At 44.2% G+C, this 21,959-nt stretch overlaps 2 protein-coding genes across 6 annotated transcripts in view; one reads left to right on the top strand and one right to left on the bottom strand.

Annotated features, from left to right (window-relative positions):
- The window catches only part of megf6 (multiple EGF like domains 6), a 79,430-nt gene extending 75,174 nt beyond the window's left edge, over positions 1–4,256 (top strand). For 3 of the 4 annotated variants that reach the window (XM_062965605.1, XM_062965604.1, XM_062965607.1), the window contains 3 exons: positions 324–455; positions 709–793; positions 1,192–4,256. In XM_062965605.1, the coding sequence (XP_062821675.1) occupies positions 324–455; positions 709–788 (212 nt within the window). In that variant the 3' untranslated portion in view covers positions 789–793; positions 1,192–4,256. The remainder of the gene's footprint in view (positions 1–323; positions 456–708; positions 794–1,191) is intronic. The other variant, XM_062965606.1, reaches the window with a different exon arrangement.
- arhgef16 (Rho guanine nucleotide exchange factor 16) overlaps positions 2,689–21,959 on the bottom strand; it is a 19,766-nt gene continuing 495 nt past the window's right edge. Inside the window, exons 1-15 of one of the 2 annotated variants that reach the window (XM_062965612.1) lie at positions 17,967–19,551; positions 17,166–17,847; positions 13,383–13,434; positions 13,102–13,265; positions 11,158–11,214; positions 10,836–10,996; positions 10,521–10,673; positions 10,184–10,313; positions 9,720–9,794; positions 9,205–9,297; positions 6,476–6,633; positions 6,182–6,382; positions 4,713–4,786; positions 3,879–3,980; positions 2,689–3,727 (exon numbers count right to left, since the gene is read on the bottom strand). In XM_062965612.1, coding sequence (XP_062821682.1) covers positions 3,588–3,727; positions 3,879–3,980; positions 4,713–4,786; positions 6,182–6,382; positions 6,476–6,633; positions 9,205–9,297; positions 9,720–9,794; positions 10,184–10,313; positions 10,521–10,673; positions 10,836–10,996; positions 11,158–11,214; positions 13,102–13,265; positions 13,383–13,434; positions 17,166–17,847; positions 17,967–18,019 — 2,295 coding nt within the window. In that variant the 5' untranslated portion in view covers positions 18,020–19,551 and the 3' untranslated portion in view covers positions 2,689–3,587. Of the gene's footprint in view, positions 3,728–3,878; positions 3,981–4,712; positions 4,787–6,181; positions 6,383–6,475; positions 6,634–9,204; positions 9,298–9,719; positions 9,795–10,183; positions 10,314–10,520; positions 10,674–10,835; positions 10,997–11,157; positions 11,215–13,101; positions 13,266–13,382; positions 13,435–17,165; positions 17,848–17,966; positions 19,552–21,959 lie in introns of those variants that run through there. The other variant, XM_062965613.1, reaches the window with a different exon arrangement.

Here is a 21,959-nt window from a genome sequence, read left to right as displayed (position 1 = left end):
CTACTTTAGAAACGAGAATTGAAACATTTTTTTCATCGATCGGACATGCCTAATAGTCAGTAAGAACACCTAAAGCTTCAGAGAGCTTCTGTTCAACCATTTCAAAGCTCTCTGCTTGAGTGGCAATGGCGCAATCATCAGAATAGATGAAACTCATCCCTTCTGGCAGCAGCTGGTCTACATTTTTGATGGATTAGGAATCAACTGGTTTTCCCTGTAATAGACAGTAAGAGCACCTAAAGCTTCACCGAGCTTCTGTTTAACTATTTCTATTTGCGGCTGCCGTGTTTCACCGCTCTCCTCTCTCCCTCACATTGAGCCAGACTGCCCGCTGAAGAAATATGGCCCCGACTGTGCGCTGACCTGTGGGTGTTCCTCGGCCAACGCGTACTGCAACGCCCAGAACGGACGATGCCTTTGCCTTAACGGCTATATCGGGATGACATGTCGGGAAGGTAAGGGAGACCAACGACAGCAGGGAGGGCTTGTTTCGCAAAGGAACGCAGGTGCAACAGTATGGTCAGAATTGGAAAGACTATTTATGACTTTCCCCCAAAGGAATATGAATTATGATTCTGCAAAAGTGTGGGTTGTTTCGATATGTGGCTGAAGCTGTGAGCATATGTGCATCACCTTGGAGAGCTGCCTAACGGGCACAGCCGAAGCCTCCGAAATAAATCCTAACTAACTCAACCATGTCTTTTCCAGGAGGCCCACCGCAGTTGGTGTCCAGCACGAGGCAAGGGTCGGAACAAAACAAGTGGAGTTCTTTCCCCAATTTTAAATAACTAAGGTAAAGTTTATACCAGAATTATGTTTAAAGCTTTGCGGGGAATTGGGAGACTTTGACCCCATACAAGAAAGCTCACCAAAACTCAAGTTTTAAAGCCACGACATTGCTTAGCCCTATCCGCGGGAAAATGATGTTCAAATGGGAGATTTAGAATGGTCAGTTTTCAGAGCAAAATGTCCACATTCCTGGGCTTTGGCGAGCTTCTTCTTCACTTCACTTTATTTCTTAATTAGTCGCTCTCCACCAGAGTGCTCCGAGCGACTTACAATTTAAAATATCATTCCACAATATAAAAACATTCAACATAAAAACATTCAACAGTGACTATTTGGCAAATTAGATCTGTCGAGCTGTCGAGGCCAGTACTTGAGTGGGTACCCTTCTCACTTTCCTTGCAGTTGTGCCAATTCCGAAGAGTGTTTACTGGGGTTCCTTCAGGATGGTCCCTCCATCAGTCGATGCATCACATCTGCTCCAAAGACAGCTCGATTTGGTTGTCACCGTGGAATGATAGACTTCTCTGTGCCCATTTTGGCATCAGACAATTATCAAGAGCCTGTGCGACGGAGGCCTTTGTGGGACCAAGAATCCTGGAACAGACTGTGAATGAACATCTCAGGCAAGTAGACGCTCACATTGGGGCAAACGTGCGGAAACGGATGGCGGCCCATTGCTAATACCGAATGGCGTCACCTGGTTATCGAAGATGCCGCTTTCCAACAGCCCTCCATGTCCAACGTGCCTATGTTGCCCCATGAAATAGAATTGTGTGTCTAATGTGGATAACCCAAGACGTACTTTTCTCGACGTCTTGGGCTTCTCCCTGCTGTGTCTTTCACAGGTGACTTTTACGAAAAACTGGAACGCTACGAGGTGCCTTATGCCAAGTGGGATGTTATATTGTGCATATCAAACTGTATGTATGTGTGTGTGTGTATATATATCTATCTATATATCTATCTGTATATATACACACACTCTTTATGCAACCCTGTGGCAAGATTTTGCAATCTGCAATGGTAAGTATGACACAACGGAAACACCAAACCAGAGCAAAATGAATGGTGCAACTCCGCTTCTGTCTAAACAAGACAGAAGCAGAGTTGCACCATTTCCAGATAGTTTGCAAGGCCCAGAAATTATCTGAAGGCTGTTGTTCTGTGTACATGTATCTGGGGTGAATCCCCATCAGCTCAATGAGACTAATATTAAAGGCAATTGTCATATTGTCCCACTCAGGGCCTTAGAGGGCTATGTCTTATCTATTTATCTATCTATCTTAATCGAACTACAACTCTCAGTATGCCAGGTTAACCCCGAGAAACTCCCATCAGTACTACAAGTTTGTTATGTTGGGCAGGTTTGCTCTGGATGCATCATTAGTGGGGTGCAGTGTGCTCTCAGGCTATAGGGTGAACTACAACTCCCACTATGGTGAGTCAGTCCAAGTCTATCATCGGTAGAGGTCACAGTTTCCCTGGTTGTGGGTGAACTACAACTCGGCATATCAGGTATGTGAGCCAGGTTGGATTCAGATCCATCAGTGTTGGGGTTCTGGATATAGGTGAACTACAACTCCCCGAAATCAAGGTGAATTTTCCCCAAAGATGTCCAATATTTGTTGCTGGTCATGGAGGTTTTGTGTGTCAAGTTTGGTCCAATTCCATCATTGGTGGAGTTCAGAGTGCTCATTGATTGCAGGTGAACTATAAATCCCAGTACCTAAAACTCCAAAATGTCCAGGCAAAAGGGACACATCACCAAAGATAAACCATGGTGGTGAAGGCAGGAGGATCATCTATCAAGCTGGCGAAGAAGACAATGTGACAACGTAAAAGTCTGACAATAACCTGCTGATAATCCTATCAACTAAACTGAATAGAACGGAATCTAGGTTGTGAAATCATTGCTCATTTATTTCTTAACTGGGTTGATTCACATTAAATACCTCCGAGTGTTCCTTTGAATGGATCTAGCAACTCCAAAGTGCTGACACTGGAGTCCGTGGACGAGGAACGAGCCAAAAAAATGACAATATGGCACTTGCCAGTTGCGGGAACATGCCAGTGGGATTGGGATCGCTTAGTGTTATTCACAGACCCATGAGAGACTCGGCTGTGGCAATTCGGTGGACGAAAGAATATAAACATGTTAATCATATGATGCAGATATGGCACTTGGGGGTTGCGGGAACATGCCAGTGGGATTGGGATTGTTTAGTGCTATTCACAGACCCACGAGAGACTCAGCTGTGGCAATTCGGCGAGTCTCGAAGAAACAATAAAACTACTGGCCAGCTTCCTTTATGGGACGCACCCGGAGGCAACATGATGGCACTGTTTCGCAATCTGCAGTTGTGCAACGATAGTGCAAAGAGCAAAAGCCGGGAAAGAGGAGACGGAAAAGGCATGGCTGCTCTCTCTTCTCATAGTTTTGTTGTGTGGCAGGATTTGTTATAACGGATGGGAGATTCCGTTATGCAACACGACTTCTTGCCCGTGTTGTAGTCCCATAACATCGTGTGCCGCGCACATGGCTCTCTATATTGCAAGATCCCAATACCCTCAGAGCAAAATATTCTTCTAGTCGAGGCCCATCCGGATGGTCAGATGCTAAATAAAGGTCCTGGTAACCGTCAAGATGGGTTTAATCTTGGGGTGCTACTCACTTAGCACCAATGTCTTCACCTCTTGAGAGAGTAGCTCCGTTCCAACCCCATTAGTGTCAGGACCCAAGTTTTCAGTCTCCGGTGACTTGCATCACATCCCAAAGTGTTCCGGTGTACGAAGGTCCGTTATACGTCCGTTTCGATCCGCAACCGCTCCATGCGCTGCACGTTGCGCTCCACGGTGCTGCGGTTGGTGATCTCTTGGGCACAGCTTTGGGGAAACCAGCCTTTCTCGCCGTCCCGCAGACGCTCCCCTAAGTACCAGCCTAGGACAAAACAGGCAAGAACGCGATCTTATAGTCGGGCTATTCAGTCCAACCCTATTCCGCCACAATCAAAGCCCTCCCGAGAGATCGCCATCCAGCCTCTCTTCAACAACCTCCAGATACATACGGATGTTCTCGCAGTGCTACTCACCTTCCTCTCTAGCCAGGACCAAGACGACATCTGCCTGCTGCAGGGAAATCTCGTCCGTCTGCTTGGCCATGAATGGGCGAGTAATCTCCACTTGCTTGAGATCTTGGAAGAAAGAGAAACACATGTTTCTAATTGGTTTATTCAAACACGCAGGCTCCGAAACAGAAGAGCATCTCCTGCAGAGCCAGACATCAGCACCGCCTCCGGAGCCGGAAATGAAAGGAGAAGCCTTTGCCTTTGTGTATTTGTGTCTCGTTGTATTTCGCTTTAACAAGGCATTGAATGTTAGCCTGTGTTTGTTTATGTGCTGTAATCCACTCTGAGTCCCCTTGGAGAGAAGGGCGGAATATAAATAAAGTATTATTATTATTATTAATACATGTCAGGCTCCTCGACTGAGTACCTTTCCAAGAGCCAAAGATCAGCACCGCCTCCGGAGCCGGAAATGAAAGGAGAAGCCTTTGCCTTTGTCTGTGTATTTGTATCTCATTGTATTTCACTGTAACTGAATGTTGGTCTGTGTCTGTAATCTGCTCTGAGTCTTCTTGGGGAGAAGGACGGAATAATAATAATAATAATAATAATAATAATAATAATAATAACTGGGATCTGCGCGCATCATCCGAAAATACATCACACAGTCCTAGACACTTGGGAAGTGTTCGACTTGTGGTTTTGTGATACGAAATCCAACATATCTAGCTTGTTTTCTGTGTCATAATAATAAATAATAATAATAATAATAATAATAGTTGTTATTGTAAGGTAGGGGTAGATTTGCAATGTTGTCTTCCCGCGTGAAGGTAGCAAGGTCTTGAAACCCCAAAGCTGTACCTCCTTTGTTTGCAGCGCTCGTCTTCTGGTCTTCCCTGTGCGTCAGGGCCATGATCCATCGGGCACGGTCGCTCCTGCCAAAAGCAAAGAGAACAAGCACAACGTATTTCAAAACAAAATGCTTCCATGTTTCTCTGTCCAGCACCACATTCCCTGGACAACGAAACAGAATACATAAGGGTGGGGATCACAGACTGAAATTATGCATCTCATACACCTTCCCCTGTCGTCGTCTTCCTTCCTTCCATTACTCTCTTCATTCCTTCCCTTTTTCTCCCTTTCTTCCATCCTTGCTTCAGGTAAGCCTTGACTTAGATTGCAGTAGAAAGCTGAGTATGTGCTTAACTTCTGTAGTTAAAGGCTAGCTGCTCTGCTGGCGGCACCAAAAAGCTGTGCGAATGCTTGTCTTGAAGGCTAGGTACTTAAGCTAGCATTTGATTGACAGTTTGTTTCCTGTTGGAGGGCTAGGGATATTTGACCCAGATAAGTGAGTGATTGTTCCCTGTTCTTTGAAGGCTAAGGGCATTCAACCCAGTGTCGGAATATAGAGCGAAATATAAATAAAGTGTTGTTGTTTATTTGTTCAGTCGCTTCCGACTCTTCGTGACCTCATAGACCAGCCTACACCCGAGCTTCCTGTTGGCCGTCGCCGCCCCCAGTCCCTTCAGGGTAAAGCCAGTTACTTCTAGGATACCATCCATCCATCTTGCCCTTGGTCGGCCTCTCTTCCTTTTTCCTTTCATTTCCCCCAGCATTAATAATAATAATAATAATAATAATAATAATAATAATAATAATAATAAAAATAAAAATAATAAAGTATATTATTATTATTCCTTTTCATTCCCTGTGTTTTGGGACTAAAAGGGTGAGTTCTTTTTAGTTCAAACCCTACAATTATATTAAGTTGTATACTGAAGGGTATGTGTACCACGTTTGGTCTAGATTCATTAAGCCACAAGGAGCTTTTATGGGACGAACCAACCAACCAAAATGTATACTGTACTTAGATAGTACAGAAGATCTCTTTTAAGGCATGTGTATCTTAGCAGGTTGTTGGAACATGGTTGGCAATAGAGACTCACATTCCCTAGACAACGAAGCAGAGAATGCATAAGGGTGAGGATCACAGACTGAAATTATATATCTCATACATCTTCCTCTGTCTTCCTTCCTTCCTTCCCTTACTTTCCTTCCTTCATCCCTTCATTCCTTTCTTTGAGGAAGCAAGAAGCCACCTTTGCTCCCTTGCTTCTGGTAAACCTTGACTTAGATTGCATTAGAAAGCTGAGTGTGTGCTTGACTCCTGTACTTAAAGGCTAGCTGCTCTGCTGGGGGCACCAGAAATATATCCACAGGGAGCCTTCATGGGACAAACCAACCAAGCAAAACGTCTACTTAGATAGATATATATAGAGATAGAGTTCACAGAAAATCCCTTTCAAGGCATGTTGGCAATATGGACTCACAGGGTTTCTGCCGCCAACACAATTGTCTCTTGCTTGCCTTCGCTGTCCCTGTTCATGGCCACCCGGAACAAGTGGACGTTACGGGAGATGCCGCTCGAGCTGGGCTTCCCCGACGGAGATGAAGGAGCATCTGGGTTTTCCATTTTCTCCACCGAGATTTGGTCCATCATGGCGTAGTTCAGGACCGTGTAACTCTCCTCGCTGCAATGGGCAAAGGGAACTAGTATCCAACACATTTGATAAAATTGCATTAAAAATAATTTAGAAGTTGAGGTGCCCTTTCCCCTCCCTCACCTCTTTTTCTTGGTGATGATCAGGACGTCATTGAAGACGAAGAGATAGCAGGCCCCACGTCCGGAGCCCTTGCGGAAAATCCCCCCGTCTTCTGCCAGGAGCAAGGAGAGCTCCCCTCTTTTCAGCAGCCACCGAGATGCAGAAATCAACGGGAAGTTCTAAAGATAAGACACACAAAAACGAGTCAAGTGACTGGGATTTAACTGATGGGATGCCATCGAGACCCATCGTGGGACCGGACAACTTCAGCGGAAGGGTATCCAGTCCAGCCTCCTTCTGCTAGGCAGGAAGATAGAATTATTATTATATTATTATCCCTTATTATTGTTGAGTTTGAAGAGACCCCCAAAGGCCATCCAGTCCAATCTCTTCCACCTGACGGGAAGATGGAATTACTATATTGTTGTTGTTGGGTTGGAAGAGACCCGCAAAGGCCATCCACTTCAACCTCTTCCAACAGACAGGAAGATAGAAACACTATATAGTTGTTGTTAATGTTATTGTTGGGTTGGAAGAGACCCGCAAAGGCCATCCAGTCCAATCTCTTCCACCTGACGGGAAGATGGAATTACTAGGTGTTGTTGTTGGGTTGGAAGAGATGTCCAAGGCCATCCATTACAACGTCTTCCACAAGACAGGAAGATAGAATTACTATATTGTTGTTGTTGTTGGGTTGGAAGAGCGTTCCAAGGCCATCCAGTACAACGTCTTCCACCAGACAGGAAGATAGAATTACTATATTGTTGTTGTTGTTGTTGTTGGGTTGGAAGAGACCCTCAAAGCCCATCCAGTCAACCTCTTCAACCTGACAAGAAGATAGAATTACTATGTTGTTGTTGTTGTTGTTGTTGGGTTGGAAGAGACCCTCAAAGACTATCCCGTCCAACCTCTTCCACCAGACAGGAAGATAGAATTACTATATTATTGTTGTTGTTGTTGGGTTGGAAGAGACCTCCAAAGGCCATCCAGTCCAACCTCTTCCACCTGACAGGAAGATAGAATTGCTATGTTGTTGTTGTTGTTGGGTTGGAAGAGACCTCCAGAGGCCATCCAGTCCAATCTCTTCCACCAGACAGAAGATAAAATTACTATATTGTTGTTGTTGTTGTTGAGTTGGAAGAGACCCCCAAAGGTCATCCAGTCAACCTCTTCAACCCGACAAGAAGATAGAATTACTATATTGTTGTTGTTGGGTTGGAAGAGACCTCCAAAGTCCATCCAGTCTAACCTTTTCCACCAGACAGGAAGATAGAATTACAATGTTGTTGCTGTTGTTGCTGTTATTGCTGTTGTTGAGTTGGAAGAGACCCCCAAAGGCCATCCAGTCAACTTCTTCCACCAGACAGGAAGATAGAATTACTATGTTGTTGTTATTGTTGTTGGGTTGGAAGAGACCTCCAAAGGCCATCCCGTCCAACCTCTTCCACCAGACAGGAAGATAGAATTGCTATGTTATTGTTGTTGTTGAGTTGGAAGAGACCCCCAAAGCCCATCCAGTCCATCCCTCTTTTACCAGGCAGGAAGAGCACCATCAAAGCCCCACCGAGAGATGGCCATCTGGCCTCTGCTTCAAAACCTCCTTAAACCAGAGCCTTAGCTATGGTAGTGAAATGACTCCATGTGACTCAGACTGGCTTTCTTCCCGTAGCAATACCTGCTAAATAAACAAACCCAACCCAAACTAAAAGAAGACGGGATTTGTTTACAAAGCGAGGGATGGAGTAGGTAGGTAGCTATTTACACAGCCGCCTTCGAAGAAAGGGTTTTGCAAGCAGACAAGACGAGGCGAGAGAGGTACATTTTCTAGCGACGCAAACCAATAAGTAGGCAATATGTAGTTAAGCAGAGCACAGTAAACACTAAGCAATGCACAGTCGCGAATATACGATATACAACTCGCTCCCGGCTTCGAAGGAAGTTGAGCAGTAAAACCATGGACTAAGAGGACCACAGTGGGATACTTAATAGGCATGTCAGATCGATGAAAAAAAGTTTCAATTCTCGTTTCTAAAGTAGGGGGCGCTGGCGCTTCGATATAGAAAGTATTTCAGATTTTTTCACCCAAAAATTTCGGATATTTCAGAAAATTCGTTATGATTCTAAATGTTTCTAAAACGGCGGACGCGCATGCGAAATTGCTACACACCGGCCTTGTATGGCAATCTTCCATGTGGACGCAGAGGACATTAGCTCCCACCTTTGCGTCCATCGTGGAAGCTTCTAATTGGCCGGGGAGCAGAAACAAAAATTTTAAAAAATATATTTTAAAAAATATATTAAAAAATTTTTTTGGGGGGGGGGGGTGGGAAAATTAACGAAACATTAAGAGACAATTAGAGAATGGTCCAACAATGGTTCAAATTAAATTGCTGGTTGCGTTGTGAGACAATGTCTCGGAATGCGTATCAAAAAGTGAGAACAATCCGAAATAATTCCGATATACGATTCAAAACGATTTTTTGGACGTGTCTAATAATTAATACTAAGGTCCCAGCGACGTAATTCCATAGAATTATGGAAAAATAGACCCACGTATGATTCCAAAACTAGCTATTTTCAGGAAAGGCAGAAGCTGCACATCGATCGTACCAAGCAGAGAGCTTGGAAATAGTTGAACAGAAGCTCTCCGAAGCTTTAGGTGCTCTTACTGCCTATTACAGGGAAACCAGCTGATTCCGAATCCATCTAAATCACATCCAGCCCTGGTTTGGACCCCGGCGAGGTCTCACCTTGATTTTCCCAAATGCCAGCTGCTTCTGCAACGTGCACATCTGCTCCGTCCGCTCCATGGTGTGGGCGCCTTCATTGCACTGCTTCACAAGCTGGAAATACAGAAACATGGGCAACTTTTGCACAATGAAATGGTCGAACAGAAGCTCTCGGAAGCTTTAGGTGCTCTTACTGTCTATTACGAGGAAAACCAGCTAATTCCTAATCCATCTACAGCACATCGTAAGAACAGACAAGCATCTCGGGCTCTGAGGATGACTTGGGAAGGAATCGTACTGGAGCATTGAGCATTGGGAGACACTTTGGACTTATAAGATTTTATTGAACCACAACTCCCATCCCTTTTGATGATCCATTATGGAGATAATGGGACTTGCAACTTGCTCTGAGGTTAAGGGGAGAGGCTAAAGGACATGTGAGCAGAAGACACCGCATCTAAAGGCAAGCCCTACCCTCCTTACTAAACAAACGATAGCAATGAGTCCAAGCTGGTAATATATCTCAAGATTTTTACCTTACTGATGGCCTTCAGAGCTTGAGTGGCAGCTTCATAAGCTGGAGTGTACATTTGCGTCTTCTGGCAAACAGTCTGAAAGCAAGGAAGACATTCAATGTCATTATTAGACGCATGACATATGGACAGACAAAGAGGCAATTTAACATTTCCCAGCTTCATGAGGGTCTGCTCGATCCACTGTGACACCCGAGCCCTTGATGGGAGTACTTCCTCATTCTTCCACACGTTTTTATGATTAAATTAGCCTCCCACATAAAGTGGTACCTAAATTTCCTACTTGACAGATGCAACTGTCTTTCGGGTTGCTTAGGTCAACAATGAGCTAGGCTATTAATGGTCGGGAGCTCAATCCGACCCAGGCTTTGATCTGATGACCTTTTGGCCAGTAGTGATTTATTTATTAGTGACACAGCCCAGCCCGTTCCAAAAGCGATATTCAAAGCCCCACTGCCTTTACTTACATCCATGAGCAGAGGCAGGCGGGTGACCCTCTGCATGGGGAGGATGAGGAACGAGATCAGAGGAAGGCTGCCACACTCTGGTTTCTGCTCAATCTGCTTCAAGAGCTCCTTAAAGGCTGGGTTTGTGGCTCTGAAACGGAACAGGGAAATGGTTTCGGGTCCGGATACGGGGAAGACTTATTGTCAGGAAAGGGTGAAATTGAGACACATCCACCTTCTGTCTCAATTTAGGAAAATTGAGACGGAAGGTGGATGTGTCTCAATTTCACCCTTTCCTGACAATGGTTATGGGCCCAGCACGCATGTCACAATAATTTGGAGCAAGTGGGCCACTCACAAGAGCTTCTGAAGGGTCCTCTGCTGGTAGACCTCATTGGAGCAGTAGATGACGTAGGGGTTGAAACGGCCGCCGGCGTGAGCCGCCACAATGTCGCTGATGTCTGGGATCAGGACGTTCTCCTGGTGCCGCTTTTCCAAGTCCTCGAAAAAGCTGGACAAAAGAAAAGGAGAAGGAAGACACTCCTGCCAATGTCCTCCACAAACGCCATCCTTCCCACCACCCAAGTGAAGGCTTTCCTACAGGGACAATGTCATCCTCGATTTTCTGTGTTTCCCAAAACGTTACTCCAAGCTTCTTCCCCTTGAGACGTACCTCTTGCTGACCGCCAAGATGTCCCCGATGTTGGAGAAGAGGTGGTGGTGGTCCGTCTGGGTCATGGTCTCCTTCAGCCCCTCGGACTTCAAGAAGTGGTTGACCAGGATCTCCAGGCTCCTCATGTAGGAATACTCTGAAGTTACGATCTCAAAAATGGCCTGCCAAACAAAAACACAATCGGGAGGAATGTCCTCTTGATACGTTGCATCGCGAACTACAAATCCATGGCAGAAATGGCCGGCTGTTAGGAATTGTGGGAGTTGAAGTCCAAAACACCTGACAAGGTTGAAGTTTGTCCATACGTGGTCTAACAGCTTACCTCTTGCCTTTTGCGTTCCTCTTGAGATATCGACTCCAGAATTCCTGCTTCCTGGACCTGCAGAAGACAAACAATACTTAGCTGAGCCGGGCGCACTATGGTTTCATACCTACTTTCACTTTTATTGTGTGTATAGATGAATAAGAATGATATAACGTCTATCGTGGAGCAGGAACTCACTAGTGAGAACGAACTCGCCACCTGCACTCACCACGCAAGGTATATTATTACTGTCCTGCTCCTTGCAGGGCGTTTCCCTTCTCCCTGTTATCTCGCCCTACCTATGTCTGAAACAATAAAAACAGGGCTGTCAGCAAACATGATTGATCCTGCTCAGAGCGCAGATGCCTGGAAGGCGGAGGCGCCGTCCCAGGAAGACATCTTTGGCCTTCGTGGCCAAGAGTTCCTTAAAGAGACTTCCAGTCCATAAAAAGGGCGAGGAGATCATTGGCTCAATATTTGACTGCCTTGTTTCAAAAATTGTGCCCATTTCCCCCTATCACTTCTCGTTTTTGAGATATATATCAATCGGCTCAGCCATAAAGGTAAAGGTCGTCTCCTGCTGCCTTGTTATTAGCAATGCTTCTTAAGATCCATTCAACCTCAGTCCTCAGGATGTCTGGTTCTAATTCACTCACCAAACAGTCAAAGCTATCCTTGATATTATTATCCTTCCGATACAGATCTTCTGTATAGTCTCGCCACCTTCTCTTCATCTCTTCAGCTGGGATCCTGTTGTCTCCTGCTGCCTTGTTATTAGCAATGCTTCTTCAGGCCCATTCAACCTCACTCCTCAGGATGTCTGGTTCTAATTCACTCACCACACAGTCGAAGCTATCCTCGAAATTATTATCCTTCCTATACAGATCTGTATATTCTCGCTACCTTCTCTTGATCTCTTCAGCTAGGATCCCGTCGTCTCCTGCTGCCTTGTTATTAGCAATGCTTCCTAAGGCCCATTCAACCTCACTCCTCGGGATGTCTGGCTCTAATTCACTCACCACACAGTCAAAGCTATCCTCGATATTATTATCCTTCCTATACAGATCTACTGTATAGTCTCACCACCTTCTCTTGATCTCTTCAGCTGGAATCCCATAGTCTCCTGCTGCCTTGTTATTAGCTATGCTTCTTAAGGCCCATTCAACCTCACTCCTCAGGATGTCTGGTTCTAATTCACTCACCACACAGTCGAAGCTATCCTCGAAATTATTATCCTTCCTATACAGATCTGTATATTCTCGCCACCTTCTCTTGATCTCTTCAGCTAGGATCCCGTCGTCTCCTGCTGCCTTGTTATTAGCAATGCTTCCTAAGGCCCATTCACCCTCACTCCTCGGGATGTCTGGCTCTAATTCACTCACCACACAGTCAAAGCTATCCTCGATATTATTATCCTTCCTATACAGATCTACTGTATAGTCTCGCCACCTTCTCTTGATCTCTTCAGCTGGGATCCCATCATCTCCTGCTGCCTTGTTGTTAGCAGTGCTTCTTAAGGCCCATTCAACTTCACTCCTCAGGATGTCTGGTTCTAATTCACTCGCCACACAGTCAAAGCTATCCTCGATATTATTATCCTTCCGATACAGATCTTCTGTATAGTCTCGCCACCTTCTCTTCATCTCTTCAGCTGGGATCCTGTTGTCTCCTGTTGTCTTGTTATTAGCAATGCTTCCTAAGGCCCATTCAACCTCACTCCTCAGGATGACTGGCTCTAATTCACTCACCACACAGTCAAAGCTATCCTTGATATTATTACCCTTCCTATACAGATCGTCTGTATAGTATCGCCACCTTCTCTTCATCTCTTCAGCTGGGATCCCATCATCTCCTGTTGCCTTGTTATTAGCAATGCTTCCTAACCTCACTCCTCAAGATGTCTGGTTCTAATTCACTCGCCACACAGTCTGCTGCAAAGCAAAAGTCAAGGTCCGTTCTCACCTCTGGGAGCTGGCTCCAGGTGACGTGCGCAGGGCGATAGTTGCTCACCACGATAATGGAGTCCGAACTCGGGGCCTCCTCGGGGATGTCGAGGAGGTCGTCGTCCGACTCGTGGCTGATGGAGTAGAGGCCCTTTTCACGGATCTCCTGGTACAAGCGGGGATCTGGAGGCAGAAACCGGGACGGATAAGTGACACCAAGGTCTCAGACTATTCTGTAACTCAACTTACCTTGCAAATAATAAACTTCACAATAACATTTTTCCAGGGCTTCGCACTCACCGTCCTTGAAGGAGCCTCCGTGCCGCTGCATGCGTTTCCGGCCAAAGGTTCGCTAGAGAGAATGAGACGGACACTTATGGGATACTTTTCATAACAATCCCTCAGAACTATTTCTCGACCTTTCCTTGGGCACACACATTTCTCAACTCAATGGAATTTTCCTGGCTAGCTTTCTCGCATCTCCAGTGTTGCCAAGACAATCCCAGCGAGACAGGAAAAGCCCTTGATTTGGGGATTACTGCCGAAGTCCACTGCTACCCTTGGAATGCAGCCTTACATAAGCAGAACGTAGTTGTTTCGACCCCAGATGCCCTATTTATTTATTTATTTAGGAAATTTCTAGATCAATTGGGCTCGTCCCATGTAAGCCGCTCCAAATCCCCTTGGGGAGATGGAGGCGGGATAAAAAAAATAAAGTTATTATTATTATTATTATTATTATCGCCACCTTCTCTTGATCTCTTCAGCTGGAATCCCATTGTCTCCTACTGCCTTGTTATTAGCAATGCTTCTTAAGGCCCATTCAACCTCACTCCGCAGACTCAAGGCAGTTTACAACAACAGTTATTATTATTATTATTATTGCTACCTTCTCTTGATCTCTTCAGCTGGATTCCCATTGTCTCCTGCTGCCTTGTTATTAGCAATAGTTAAGGTTCTTTCAACCTCACTCCGCAGACTCAAGGCAGTTTACAACAACAGTTATTATTATCATCATCATCATTATTATCATTATTATTATTATCGCCACCTTCTCTTCAGCTGGAATCCCATTGTCTCCTGCTGCCTTGTTATTAGCAATGCTTCTTAAGACCTGGTGGTGTCGGCTGGTTTTTGAGTAATTACATTGGACTACTGCCGATTTCTGAGCCTGAATATATTGCACAAGATTTCCCTAGCCTAAAATGATACATTTTAATATATTGGGTTTATGGTTCCCGTCCCCTGATCTGGTCATGTAAGTGTGATTTATTGTTATAATTGTATTATTTTACTTTGTTTAATAATGTGTATTATGTTGTTATGTAATGTTTGTGTTGCTTTTATGACTGTAAACCGCCCTGAGTCCCATCCGGGAGATAGGGCGGTATATAAATAAAGTATAATAATAATAATAATAATAATAATAATAATAATAATAATTATTATTATTATTATTAGGCCCATTCAACCTCACTCCTCAGACTCAAGGCAGTTTACAATAGTTGTTGTTGTTGTTGTTATTATTATTATTATTATTATTATTATTATTATCGCCACCTTCTCTTGATCTCTTCAGCTGGAATCCCATTGTCTTCTGCTGCCTTGTTATTAGCAATGCTTCTTAAGGCCCATTCAACCTCACTCTGCAGACTCAAGGCAGTTTACAGCAACAGTTAAACATCTATATATATAATAAAACTGACTATATATATATATATATATATATATATATATCTATCTGTGATGACTGGAGGGATTTGGGTTAGGGTTAGGAACTGACCTTGCTTTCTGGGAGTTGTAGTTCACCCACAACTACGGAAACTGAGACTTCCACCAATGACGGATCTGGACCTAAATTGGCACACAGAACCCCCATGAGTGACTCAACCTACTGACTCACCAGAGTGGGAGTTGTAGTTCACCTTACAACCAAAGAGCCCACTGATGCATCCAGAGCTAATTTGCTCGGGATGTTTTTCAAAAAGAACTAATGAAAAGTGAAAAATGCGAAGAGGCGAAATTCTTTCCCAGCACTTAAGCGATGGAAAATGGCATTTCGGAGACATCCTTGACAATTGAGATTCTCCAGGCTCGCGGGGAAAAGGAATGGCCAGCATTCTCTGGAAAGTTTGGAAAGCAGCTGGAGCCCGTCTTTGCTCAAGGATGAGACTATGAACTCTTGTTGATACCCAGCTCCAGCTTCTTCTCTCATGAAACATTCCTGGGAAAGACCAGATGCTTCGAAAGAGCTTTGTTGTGTTCCGACATTTCCAAATAGTCTCTCGTTTCCCTGGTAATTTTTTTGTTCATTTCAGTCCCTTAACTTTCTGGTTCCTGGAAGACACTAAGACGAGCCAGATCTCGAGTGTAGGATTTCCGCTCTTGGGATGGAAGGAGTTAATTTGTTTGGCCTTTAAGCACAGTGATCTCTGACCCAACATCATGTATCGGCCAATGAGGATGATAATGAAGACCATCTGCAAGTCCGTCAAAAATAGACCACGAACCGAGCTAAAGAGGAAGACGAACAAAACTAAAAAATGCAGGATGTTTCCTGAACTTTTCTTTAGGATGTTTTGTGGAGCTTGGGTGTCCGAATGCCCTCCCAGTATTTACTGGGAAGGCATCTACACACCAGAATGGGAAAACCCAGTTTTCATTTGGAGATAGGGACAAAAATGCGCACGAAAGCAGGTTTTAAAAACCCGCATTTTTGTCCCGCCTGGAAGCGCCCTTCTTGAATTTCTGCCCAAATTGGGCCGATTATGTTGCCGAAAGGAGAGGCAGGCAATTAATAATAATAATAACAACAACAACAACAACAACTGCAAAAGGCCACCCTACTCGGATCTGCACGCATCATCCGAAAATACATCACACAGTCCTAGACACTTGGGAAGTGTTCGACTTGTGATTTTGTGATACGAAATCCAGCATATCTATCTTGTTTGCTGTGTCACAATAAATAATAATAATAATAATAATAATAATAATAATAATAATAATAATTATAATAAATTAAAAGATAGTCCAGAACTCCAGTGATGAATGCACGGATATCTCAACTGCAACTTCCAAGAGTCCAGAGCAGTTGAAATGATGTCAGACTGTGTTACTAGGTTGCTGTGAGTTTTCCAGGCTGTCTAGCCATGTTTGAGAAGCATTCTCTCCTGACGTTTCGCCCACATCTGTGGCAGGCATCTTCAGAGGTTGTAAGGTCTGTTGGAAACTAGGCAAGTGGGGTGTATTCCAGGAGTCCAGAGCAGTTGAAATGGTGTCAAACTGTGTTACTGGGTTGCTGCGAGTTTTCCCGGCTGTCTAGCCATGTTTGAGAAGCATTCTCTCCTGACGTTTCACCCAGGCATCCTCAGAGGTCTGTGAGGTCTGTTGGAAACTAGGCACGTGGGGTGTGTATATATATATATATATATCTGTGGAATGATCTATCTATCTACATCTTTCAGTTGCTGTGAGATTTCCAGGCTGTCTGGCCATGTTCGAGAAGCATTCTCTCCTGATGTTTCACCCACATCTGTGGCAGGCCTCCTCAGAGGTTGTGAGGCCTGTTGGAAACTAGGCACGTGGGGTTTATATATGTATATCTGTGGAATGATCTATCTATATCTTTCGGTTGCTGTGAGATTTCCAGGCTGTCTGGCCATGTTCGAGAAGCATTCTCTCCTGATGTTTCACCCACATCTGTGGCAGGCAGCCTCAGAGGTTGTGACGTCTGTTGGAAACTAGGCACGTGGGGTTTATATATACATCTATCTATCTATCTATCTATCTATCTATCTATCTATCTATCTGTGGAATGATCTATCTTTCGGTTGCTGTGAGATTTCCAGGCTGTCTGGCCATGTTCGAGAAGCATTCTCTCCTGATGTTTCACCCACATCTGTGGCAGGCAGCCTCAGAGGTTGTGACGTCTGTTGGAAACTAGCAAGTGGGGTTTATATATCTCCAGAGTGGGAGAAAGAACCCTTGTCTGTTGGAGGCAAGTGTGGATGTTGCAATTAATCCGAACAGTCCAGAAAACTCACAGCAAGACCCTGAAACAAATGTTGTCAGGGGACTTACCTTGTTTCTCCCAGGACTACGAGCGCCTTGGGCCACGGCTTCTCTCGGCAGAGGCTTCAGGCCGCCGCCGGGCTTGGTTTCGTCTCCGTCCCCCACGCCTTTCATCGCGGCCCGGTACGACATGTTGCGCAGGTTGCGCTTCAGCGTCCCTTCGCCCGAGCCCTCGATTTCCAGGTCGTCGATGGAAATGCTGGGGGCCGACATGCGCTTGGGGTCATACCGGGCGGCCTCGTGGCTGAGGACGGCGGCCGAGAAGCTCTGGTGCCGCGCGGGGGGTTTGGACTTGGTGCCTTCGGCCAGGCTCTTGGGGATGAGCTGCTGGGTGCCCACCTTGAGCGCTGCCGGGCTTTCGGTGCTGAGGACGATCCGGTGTGGCCCGGTTGTTGGCCCGGTTGTTGGCCCGGTTGGTGGCCCGGTTGGCAACCTGGTTGGCGGCCCAGTTGTTGGCCCGGTTGTTGGCTCGGTTGTTGGCTCGTTTGGCTGCCCAGTTGGCGGCGCAGCTGCAAAGGCAGCATTGTCCAGGGATCCGTAGTTTCCATGAGCGCATACGGCACTGTTGTTGTTGCCGGTGTGCAAATCCGAGCTCAGCTGGTGCTCCAAAAGGAGCGCTTTCTCTCCGACTAAAGTGCCCGAATGCCTTTTGGACATGGCGTTGCTCCTCCTGAGGACGGATTTACAAAGGCTACGGAAAGGAGGGGAAACAGAAACAGAAATTGGTTAAAATTAAAACGCTGAACTCCACCAAACGTGGCACACAGAGCCCTCATAACCAGCAAAACAAAAACAAAAAATACTGGAGACCTTTGGGGGAAATTCGCCTTGATTTGGGTGAGTTGTAGTTCACCTACATCCATAAAAATAGAAAGGAAAGTTATTTCGAAATGTATTTATTTTTATTCAATCAATCAATTTATTAATGCTCCGACCAATGGTCATATGCATATACAGAAACAACAACATCAAACAAACATCTGTACAAAACACTATAAAATCCACTATAAAATAAATCATTTTTAATTACTTTGCTTTATATCCTGCCCTCTCAGCTGATGTGATTTTCTATGGGTGCCTCGTAGTAGGTGTCTAACACCTCCCAACAAAGGATTCCACCCCCCCCCCACCCCCCAACCAGGCAGGAAGCAGCCAGGCTTTGAAGCTGCAAGGCTCTTTGATGCTATTCAAGCTGACCAGTTGCAACACTCACACTTGTCTCCAACAGGCAAGAGTTCTTTTTCCCACCCTGGACATCATGCCACGGATAGATCAACCCCTGCTTGCCTAACACCTCCCAACAAAGGATTCCCCCAGGCAGGAAGCAGCCAGGCTTTGAATCTGCAAGGCTATTCAATGCTGATCAAGGAGGTTAATGGCAACATCCACACTTGCCTCCAACAGGCAAGAGATCTTTCTCCCACCCTGGACACCATTCCACGGATAGATCAACCCCGCTTGCCTAACACCTCCCAACAAAGGATTGCCCCAGGCAGGAAGCAGCCAGGCTTTGAATCTGCAAGGCTATTCAATGCTGATCAAGGAGGTCAATGGCAACATTCACACTTGCCTCCAACAGGCAAGAGATCTTTCTCCCACCCTGGACACCATTCCACGGATAGATCAACCCCTGCTTGCCTAACACCTCCCAACAAAGGATTCCCCCAGGCAGGAAGCAGCCAGGTTTTGAAGCTGCAAGGCTATTCAATGCTGATCAAGGAGGTCAATGGCAACATCCACACTTGCCTCCAACAGACAAGAGTTCTTTCTCCCACCCTGGACACCATTCCATGGCTATATCAACCCCGCTTGCCTAACACCTCCCAACAAAGGATTGCCCCAGGCAGGAAGCAGCCAGGCTTTGAATCTGCAAGGCTATTCAATGCTGATCAAGGAGGTCAATGGCAACATCCACACTTGCCTCCAACAGGCAAGAGATCTTTCTCCCACCCTGGGCACCATTCCACGGATAGATCAACCCCGCTTGCCTAACACCTCCCAACAAAGGGTTGCCCCAGGCAGGAAGCAGCCAGGTTTTGTATGTCTCTATCTGGAGAACAGTCCGGATCCGGAGCTGAACTTTGGAAACCGAACAAACCGGTCGGACCGCCTTCATGTGCGCGCCTGCCACCCTGGCTCGTTGTGTGCGTATCGAGTTGCACGGCGACTTCTGTATTTCCAAAAGCAGCTGCTTTTCCTTTTGCTTTCATGAAGTATTTTATGATGCCAAGGGCCATCCACAACCTCTGACGATGCCTGCCATGGTTGTGGGCGAAACGTCAGGAGAGAATGCTTCTGGAACATGGCCAGACAGCCCGGAAAACTCACAGCGACCCAGCTAACCTGTCGGCCGAGAAATCCACCTGTCGGGTTGGAGGAGGCATGTCTCAACAGGTGGCAAAAAACACAATAATATGATAATAATAAATTAATATAATCCACCTTCTCACGGAAGGGCTTCATTATCGTGACAGTGTTTGTCATGGAATGTCATACTGCACCGAAAACAAATCTGATTCTTGTTCAGACTTGGGTCCCATCTCCATTTCTAAGCCGAAGAGCCGGCGTTGTCCGTAGACTCCTCCAAGGTCATGTGTGGGCGGAGCTTAGCCTTCTAACTGGCAGCAATTGGATAAAAACAAGTCTTCCTCTCCCTCTAATGAGGACTTTATTTTTCTTTTCTTTTTGGAGGCGTGGATGATGGGTTGTGTTATCGAATTTCGAGGTTGGGGAGCCTTTAGTTTTGTTGTTTTGTCGGTCGCCGTGATGCCATCACTCTTTTATATATATAGATAGATATATACACACACATACATATACACACACACACACACACACACACATACATACATACAGTAGAGTCTCACTTATCCAACATTCTGGATTATCCAACGCATTTTTGTAGTCAATGTTTCCAATATATCGTGATATTTTGGTGCTAAATTTGTAAATACAGTAATTACTACATAGCATTACTGCGTATTGAACTCCTTTTTCTGTCAAATTTGTTGTATAACATGATGTTTTGGTGCTTAATTCGTAAAATCATAACCTAATTTGATGTTGAATAGGCTTCTCCTTAATCTCTCGTTATTATCCAACATATTCTCTTATCCAACGTTCTGCCGGCCCGTTTATGTTGGATAAGTGAGACTCTACTGTATTATTATTATTATTATTATTATTATTATTATTATTATTATTATTAACACCCTTTGGCACACATCAGATGTAATGCGGGGCATTCCTCTCCCAGACTCAGCTTAGATTCTCAGAGTAGCTATCTATCTATCTATCTACCTATCTATCTATCTATTAATAATAATAATAATAATAATAATAATAATAATAATAATAATAATACCCATTGGCACACATCAGATGTAATGCAGAGGCATTCCTCTCCCAGGCTCAGCTTAGATTCTCAGACTATCTATCTATCTATCTATCTATCTATCTATCTATCTATCTATTATTATTATTATTATTATTATTATTATTACCCATTGGCACACATCAGATGTAATGCGGGGCATTCCTCTCCCAGGCTCAGCGTAGATTCTCAGAGTAGCTATCTATCTATCTATCTATCTATCTATCTATCTATCTATCTATCTATCTATCTATCTATCTAATTATTATTATTAATAATAATAATAATAATAATAATACCCATTGGAACACATCTGATTTAATGCAGAGGCATTCCTCTCCCAGGCTCAGCTTAGATTCTATTATATTGCTTTTTTGATTTTGTGTTGTACTGTACATTATTATTTATTGTATTGTTTAATTGTATTATGATATGTTGTTTTATATTTTGCTATATTGTATTGTCCTGGGCATGGCCCCATGTAAGCCGCCCTGAGTCCCCGTTTTATTATTATTATTATTGTTATTATTATTATTATTAGATTCTCAGAGTAGCTATCGTTCTATCTATCTATCTATTATTATTATTATTATTATTATTATTATTATTATTAATAATAATAATAATAATACCCATTGGAACACATCAGATTTAATGCAGAGGCATTCCTCTCCCAGGCTCAGCTTAGATTCTTAGAGTATCTATCTATCTATCTATCTAATTATTATTATTATTATTATTATTATTATTAATACCCATTGGAACACATCAGATTTCATGCAGAGGCATTCCTCTCCCAGGCTCAGCTTAGATTCTTAGAGTATCTATCTATCTATCTATCTAATTATTATTATTATTATTATTATTATTATTAATACCCATTGGAACACATCAGATTTCATGCAGAGGCATTCCTCTCCCAGGCTCAGCTTAGATTCTTAGAGTATCTATCTATCTATCTATCTATCTATCTATCTATCTATCTATCTATCTATCTATCTATCTAATTATTATTATTATTATTATTAATACCCATTGGAACACATCAGATTTAATGCAGAGGCATTCCTCTCCCAGGCTCAGCTTAGATTCTTAGAGTATCTATCTATCTATCTATCTATCTATCTATCTAATTATTATTATTATTATTATTAATACCCATTGGAACACATCTGATGTAATGCAGAGGCATTCCTCTCCCAGGCTCAGCTTAGATTCTTAGAGTATCTATCTATCTATCTATCTACTATCTATCTATCTATCTATCTATCTATCTATCTATCTATCTAATTATTATTATTATTATTATTATTATTATTATTATTATTATTATTATTATTATTACCCATTGGCACACATCTGATGTAATGCAGAGGCATTCCTCTCCCAGGCTCTGCACTTTTTCCCATTGCCTTGCCCTATTGTTTACA

Source organism: Anolis carolinensis, unplaced genomic scaffold (assembly GCF_035594765.1).
Source record: "Anolis carolinensis isolate JA03-04 unplaced genomic scaffold, rAnoCar3.1.pri scaffold_15, whole genome shotgun sequence".
Taxonomy (NCBI): domain Eukaryota; kingdom Metazoa; phylum Chordata; class Lepidosauria; order Squamata; family Dactyloidae; genus Anolis; species Anolis carolinensis.
Note: the sequence above shows the minus strand (reverse complement) of the source record. Positions and strands in the feature narration are given on the sequence as shown.